At 44.1% G+C, this 7986-nt stretch overlaps 1 protein-coding gene across 1 annotated transcript in view; it reads right to left on the minus strand.

The window, feature by feature from the left end:
• TGFBR2 (transforming growth factor beta receptor 2) overlaps positions 1 to 7501 on the minus strand; it is a 60678-nt gene extending 53177 nt beyond the window's left edge. The window contains exon 1 of the mRNA XM_040079030.2: positions 7381 to 7501. Within this exon, the coding sequence (XP_039934964.1) occupies positions 7381 to 7474 (94 nt within the window). The 5' untranslated portion in view covers positions 7475 to 7501. The remainder of the gene's footprint in view (positions 1 to 7380) is intronic.
• Between the last annotated feature and the right edge of the window lie 485 nt (positions 7502 to 7986).

The raw sequence follows: 7986 nt of genomic DNA on the forward strand, positions 1-7986 counted from the left end.
TTTTCTTCCTTATTAACTACATCAGCACTAGAAGCTTATCAGTGATGAGGGAGCTTCAGTTTTCATACATCTCAGGAAATGCATGCAAGGGTTTTCAAAGGAAAGGCCCGGTCTTGATGAGAAATCATCCTTCTTAGATATTTATCTTCTTTTGGGACTACCTATCGCACATCAATTAATCTGCATCCTCCCAAATTCCCCTACCATGACTCTTCCGGGGCAAAAATCCTTGATGATACCTTACAAGAAGTTTGGAAGTAATCTCTTTCCCTTGACTGCCTGAAATCTCCCATTCTTAATGTTCTGAGTTCTTAAAAAAAAAAAAAAAAAATGCAGTCAAATTACTCTTTAGCTCCAAGAAAGAGAACCAGATCACTCTGGCTCCTGTAAGACTGATACCACAAAAGTCCCCTCGAGGGAATTACAGCCTCATAACATACAGTTGCCTATTATTTACTCTGTGGCCAGATTCTGCCAGCTGGTATAAATCAGGGCAGGTTCCTCGCCTTCAACAGAGGAAGCTGATTTATGCCAGCTGACAGTCTGGCTGCACGCGTTCCACTTGCACAATGCTAGTTTTTAAAGAGACCTGTTAAAGTGCTCCAGGCACGTAAGAACCACGCTCGGGTCTTTACTTGGAAAATGTTGCTCTGAGGAATAGAACTGTGAGACCTTCCCGCTGCTCTCTGGGTGTACTGTTCCAATTCACTTGCTTTTCTAACAGAAGTAAGTCTCTAAGCCCTGACAGAGCCACCACGACCTTGGGAACAAATGTGCATTTTCTAATGTCCCCTGCATAGACAAGGTTTTTTAACTGCGCTTCAATGCTGCATTAAACGACGCCCACCGGAATACCAATGCAATGTTTTAGAGGAACTGATCAGCTGCACACAGGGCAGAACTGATCTTTCAGAACTTGTGTTACTGGTAACTACAAACACATTATAAAGAATGTAGTGTGACTTGCAAATCAGTGGCTGGATGTACAGCTTTCGTTGCTTGGTAAATCTTCCTTTTTTTTACCTTAAAACCTCAGGTGTCTACTTACAGAACAGGGAAACAGCTCATTTGAGGGTGAAGTGCTTGGTTACAAACAGAAGATAGTAAGAAACAGAAGATAGCTTTCTAATACCTCTGGTTTCAGATTGCCATCAGAAAGGCACAGTGTTAATCCCAGGTGTCACTGTAGGGATGTAACTGCTGGGTTGTCAACTGAAGGATGCTTTATGTGTAAGGAAGCAGACTCCTCTATCTGCTCCTGAACTCTATTAATTTCAGTCAAATTTTTGCCAAGACACTACTCTGGGTGAGCAGAGAACTAGAATCCTAGAATCAGACTAACAGGACTGTTAATAATCAAAATTGTAGTTCCATTGCATGACAGAAATTTCTGAATAGAGCTTGTTATTATATGAAACAAAGACTAAAAGACACCAGCCATTCAGAGCACTGCCATTCCCACCCAACAAGGAGCAAACAAACACATGGCTACAGGTCAACCCCAAAAACGCTGTCAGGGGAATGTTTTTCCTGCCCCACAAAGTGCTTCAACATTCCATACATTTTCCTATTCACAAGAGAATGAAACCAAAATCATTTGAGGTGGCAGATATGGGGATGTCTGTATACGCATGTCCCGCGAGAGTGACAGCCCTCCAATATCCTGGGGAGAGTGGATAGGGGGAGCTCCAGTTTCAAATGTGCATTTTGTGAGTCAGGCAATGAACTTAATCCCACCTTTCTTCCACTGACCAGTGTTTATTTTAATTATTGATTAATGATTATTTATCTACCTTTTTATATCAGAAATTCCACTGTGGACCATGGAAGAAAAAAAAAAGAAAAAAAAAAAGAAAAAAAAAAAAAGGAAATATTTCCTGATGAAAGTTTAGTGGAAACTGGTACATTTCCACAAATTGTTTCAGTTTTGACAAATCAGCATTTTCCCATGAAAAACAGTGTCAAAAACTCTCAACCAGCTCTAATTCTAACCAGATTAACTCAGGGATGAATGCCAGCAGGAAGTTCTTGCTAAATACCAGTTGTTTGAGCAAAGGAAAACCACTTCTTCCCAAGACGATCTTCCCAGAGGTGAAAAGGCTTTAAAAACCATATGAAAAAAAGGACAGGTAGTTCCAGCTGTAACAACTACAATGGCATTCACAGCAAGAGAAAGGGCAAGGAAATGGCATATTTAAAACATAGGCATGAACATGGACAAATCAGCAACTAGTATTTCCCCTGACACTGCTAATGTTATCGTTTCTTAAAATCTCGAACATTTGCTAAAGCTTTGCAGGAATGCCAACAAGCTGACATTAGTCTACATGAACTGCTGGGCAGAGCCCTTAATACATGCTTCAATTTCAGTTCTGTTTGAATCCCTAGAAGCTAGTGGACACATACAAATGACGGGCATGCTGTCATCAGGAAAAAGTAGAATTAAGCAGTTCCTGGTGAGATTTGTTAGTTCTAACTACTCCTTTGGATGAGATGATTCCATCAGTGGATGGCGGTTGAAGCAATTTGTTGCCTTTACGTATCTTACCCTAAACATCTGTACACAACTAAAACTCTGATCTTTCAGGCAGCAGGATATAAAATGTTGTACTCAACAAATGCCAGTGCTGTTGCTCTGTTGCTATGCCAGAGAGAAGACATAATACAAAAAACAACTGTTGAAGACTTAGCTGGGTCACTGAGAACCCAATTCTGCAAGTGTTTAGTGTCGATCCATTGCTTACAGTGGCATTTGCCCTGTCCCAGTGTGTAGACCCTCTCTTTGCTGTAAAAGCATTGTAGTAAGAAGCTTTTCTGCTGTTTCTCAATACAACACCCACCAGTGAAATTAAACTTCAAAAGGACTTTGGTTGTCAAAGCCAAGACATATCCCTTCTGATTTATTTTAGTCGGTTTTAACCTTTCAGAATAAGAGTTCATAGAAAAGCGCAAGTATTTTTTCATCACCTTTTATTTTGTTCTTGAAGCAATTTTATCGGGGTTTAAAAAACACTCCCCATCATCCTGTAAGGAAAAAAAAAAGAAAAAAGAAAGAAAGAAACAAAAACTCCTCTAACACCAACAAAACTTTAGGCAAAAGACTTATTAAGTAACCCAAATCTCAGCACTAAGTTTCTTAGACTAAGATTCAGCCAACTTTCTTTTTTGTATCAGGACTGGCTCTCCACTACTTCATGCTGGGAAGCCCTTGTACTCTCCAACATATTTACAGACTGGATGATAGCTCAGTCAGTTTTACTGAGTTTGCAATGCTCTGGGAATATAAACTACCTAATGTCCCTGGGATGTGCCTACTTGGGTATTTCCCTTAAGTCAAAAGCTTCTCTGTGGCAAAGGAGATGGTGCTGTTGTCTCCCACCTGCCTCAGGGTACCCTTTCGTTCCTCTGCTTGTCTGGGTGCCAGAAGAGCTCTGGGAACCGTGGGCGAACCAGGACAGTAGCAGCCCACATCCCTCCTGCTGATCCTAGGACTACAGAGGTGTCTGGAAGCCCTGCCTTTCACTGTGCCACCAACGCCGGGCTGTAGCCATGCCAGCCAGTGTGGAGATTGCACAGACCACTTTCCGTCAGGATCTGTCACCAGCGTGTTTCGCACCTGATCCAAACTAACTGATACAAATGCACCCTGTTCTGCAAGATCCAAGAGTAACGGGTTGGGCCCAGCCAGTTGGTTTTGCTCATTTTGGCAGTACTGAAAGTAAGGCACAGCTCCTCTGCGGTCCAAGAAGTGGCAGCGAATGCTAGGAAAGTGCATACAGCACACACATACATTATTGAGAAGAGTTCCTTTGCCACAAATGCAAAAAAGTATCAAAATATCACTTTAAAAATATCTTGCAGAGGAAATATAAGCATCGGAAACTCCAACAACTGGTGCTACAGCGATACTATGCTCTTTTTTTTTTTTTTCTCTCACCTCAAAAGGGCAAATGCTTTCTTAAAGCCTTTGAAAAAAAAAACAGACTTCAAAACCCCCCACAAACCAGACCACGAGGAATCTTCCTTCTGGTAAGAGCCTGACACCATATTTCCTCCTATGTTCAGAGTTAACCTTGTCAAAAAGACAACTTTTACCAGGCATCATTATAGGATGCTGCATCTTTGAAACTGTAACAATTCATCCCAGAAAGGAGTATTTTGTTTTGAAGCAATGTTGTTTGACTAAATATAGGTCATATAATAGTAGGTGTTTATAAAATATGAGTGAAAAAATACTATGAATATGAAAATTTCTTTATTACTCCATTGCCCTTTTCTTTGAAAATTACTTTTGAAACTGTTTCAGGAAACCTGCTATAACTCTTTGTAACTCTACTTGTGCTAATGGAACTATATTCATTTGCAGCAGCTTAAGATGTGGCTCATAATTTTTTAATAGAAACCATTCCGATATAGAATTCACCACCTGAGTTTTAGAGAAGTGTGTTGATGCCAAGGAACTAAAAATAACAACTAAACAAAAGTGTTTTTCAAAGTCTTAGGTAAAAAGGCCTCACAATTCAAGGATACCCCATAAATAGAAGAAAATGCAATATCACCTCTGATATAGCTCTACTTCCCTCCTGAAACACCTGGAAAAATGCCAGTTTTAATGGGGGGGAAGGAATGCATTTTAGACTCAATCCTGTTACAAACATGTTCCATCCCTTTACACGATGTTTGGTTTCCTACTTCCCTTTTGCAAATATCTGAAGCTCTAAATTTGATTTTCATATTATAAAATTAACTAACTCTGATATCTATATTCTAAAGTATAGATAATAATGCAAATAGAGTTTGGCTGAATAGAGAAATTAAGTTCTTGATCTTCAGAGATGAACAATTATTACATGGATGATTTCAAGGAACAAATTTCTAGTTACAAAAACCCAAAGATAAACTAAAAATTCATATTCACTTGAACACACTAACACCAACTTCGTACATGGGCAACTGGTGTTTTGCACTGACATTAATTGATTAAATGCCCCATATACCATTCAAAATCATTCCAGAAAAATCACACCTTGCCCCTTTACTCTATGCAAAAAGCCATCAATTACTTGTGTGTAGTGCAGGACATGAGAGTATCTTTTTCAAAGGAGATAATTCCTATTGAACTTGTTCATGAATTTGTGGGTTTGTCTAAAATCTTTATGGGAATGTGTCATTCTTATCTAATATTTTCCTGTAAAGAATGTAAAAGTGAAATTTTAGCTGGTGCTTTGTCAACCAGGCATCTGGTTAGTCAGTAGGCATACTTGGGAACTGAGCTCTTTTGAGACTGGTATGTCCCCTTTTTTCAGCCTCACTATATTGCTGAGTTATTACAAAATAAGTAGGCTTTTTCTTTTTTCTTTTTTTTCTTTCTTTTTTTTCCTTTTTCTTTTTCTTCCCCCCCCCCCCCCCCTCCCCCAAGCATTTGGCAGCTCTAGTTTTCATTCTGGTGCCAAATAACTACCAAAATCCAAACTTCACACTTTCTGCTCCACAGAACTGGTGCTTTCTCTTTCTGTCATAATAGAATTCTATGGCACAATAGAATCCTACGGCAATTATCAAAACAGCTTTTGGAGCTATGGGATAGATTATCTGACAACAGGTCTGCTCAGTTTTGATTATTGTAGAGTGTAGATGAAGATGAGTATGAAAAATGCTGGAATTGTAACCAGATTGTGTTCTTTTTCCTCACTGGACCTATGACAAGAAAGAAGAACAAACTCCTCAGCCATGCCCACTTTTAAAAATCTACCCATAGTTTGAGATTGTCTATAGCTGATTGAATAGGGGAAAAAAAAGTATAGTAATAAAGATTAACAAAAGCTGAACTTCTCCATTTAAAGTTTTTTGTGATGGGAATCTGCAAAAGCTTGGGGCTGGGGTCAAAATAAAAGCCATCACAGCTTGAGTATGATTTATATTAATAAAAATTATAAATATATATATAGAATTAACAAGAAGCCACACATCTCAAATTTAATATAATTTTGAGTTGTGGGGACACCACAGCATCTTATTCTTATGCTGTCCTTTTCTTCTGCCCCAGGCTTTCATGAGTAAGTTTGCAGGTATGTAAAACCTGTTGACTTCGACAGGGCTGTTAATGAAGCATGAAGTTATTCTAAACTGCACATAGCTAAAGGCAGCAGCTATTCAAGAGTTATCTACTTTATGTTATTATGTGTCAGCCAAAATTTGGGATCACTACAGACCACAAATGGACCAGGCAGGAGAATCAGAGGGCTCAGAGCAAAGTTTGTAGAAGCCCAGGCATCCGCACACCTCACCTGAAGACAAACTAGATGTGCTATCACAAGACATCTTAGAAATCTACTTAATTCTTCACAAGTGTTTCAGATGCAGTTTGCCACAATTTGCTGTTCTCTTTTTAGGTTCACCACTTGTGCTGCAACATGATTTAGGGCCTAACCTTGATATTACAGATTTAATTCACAGATGTGGGTAACTACTGATAGCACAGAGATGGAAAGCTCCTCAGGGCAGGAATCTTGTTTTTGCGGAAGAACTTTAAGCTCATAGTATATATTATAAATTATGATATGAAGAATACTGCAAGCCACAGACCCCGAAAACCTGTCTAAGGATGTCCTGGTAGAAACAGGGTGAGGACTATAAAGTGTCACTTTTAAAGTCAGTCAAACAACACGCGCAGTCAGCGCTAGAGGAATGAGTGCTTTTCAGTCCAACTGCTGAGAGCCACGGCTCAACTCCGCTCTTAGCAGAAACTCACGCGAAACCCGGGTTTTGGGAACCAAGCGCAGAGCCAGGCAGCAGCGGGCTCCGTGGCCACGCACAGGCCCTCGCCCTGAGAGCCACCCGCGGCCCCTTGCAGCGCCGCGGCCGCGCAGGGCCAGGCGGTGCCCGGCGGAGCGGCGCTGCCAAGGGGCCGCGGGTTCCCCGCCCGCGCCCCCGGCCCGGCCCGCGCACGGGGCCGGCGCCAGGTGCGGGAGCATCAGCTGCGGGCAGGGCCTGCAGCCCTGCCCCCGGACACCGCGGGCAGCTCCCCAGATGCCCTCTCCGGGCTCCTCCGGCCCGAGCAGACCCTGCTGATTTCCTGCCAAATCCGCTCCTTTCTTGCCCCCGTTCCCTCCACGGACGGACATCAGCTTTGGCCGCGAAACCCCGAGATTCCCGGTCCTTTCTTCTCCGCTTACTCCCCCGCAGGGCCATCAACAAACACGCGCGCTCCTCCCGAAATGTTTCCAGCCCCAAAACTTTCTCAGCAGCCGTGTCCCTCGCCTGCCGCGGCGGACGCCTGTCCCTCGCCGCCTGCCCCCTCCCCTCCCCTCCCGCCCCGCTCCGCCGCTGCCTCCGGCCCCGGCAGCTGTCAAGCGGCAGCGCGGGCCGGCGAGCACTTACCCCGGAGCAGAGCGGGGACCGAGCTGCCCATGAGCACCCAGAGGGAAAGGCGCAGCAGCAGGCGCCGCAGGCTCCTCGGCAGCCGGGGACTCATCGCGGAGCCGGATCGGCGCGGCCGGCGAGCCGCGGGCGGGGCGCGGGGGCGGCGGGGAGGCCGCGGCGGCGGTGGCGGGGCCGGCGGGGAGCGGGGCCGCGCCGCTCCGCTGCTCGGGACCGCGGGTGACTCACTGAAACTTCACTTCGGCGCTGCAGGGGAAACAGGAAATCTTAAACTTCGCAAACAGCTGGGCAGGACTTTCTTACTCTTACAGTAGTTCCTTCTCCCCCTTCCCACAGCCACCCCCCTCCCCTGCTCTCGCCCTTTCGCTCTCTCTCTCTCTTTTTTTTTTTTTTTTTTTTTTTTTTTTTTTTTTTTTTAACACGAAACCTCACCCAGTTTGGTGTCAATCATCTGCCGGAGGCCAGCCCCTCTCAGGTCGGGCTCTCCCACCACAAGCGCGTCGGGGCCAGCCCCGACGTGCAGCCCGGATCCCTCCTCCTGCCTCCCTCCGAGGCGGGGACCGGGTACAGCCGCCCGCCCGGAGCTGCACCGTGGCTTGCGAGGAG

The sequence above is a fragment of the Hirundo rustica genome, chromosome 1 (genome assembly GCF_015227805.2).
Source record: "Hirundo rustica isolate bHirRus1 chromosome 1, bHirRus1.pri.v3, whole genome shotgun sequence".
In the NCBI taxonomy this organism is placed as follows: domain Eukaryota; kingdom Metazoa; phylum Chordata; class Aves; order Passeriformes; family Hirundinidae; genus Hirundo; species Hirundo rustica.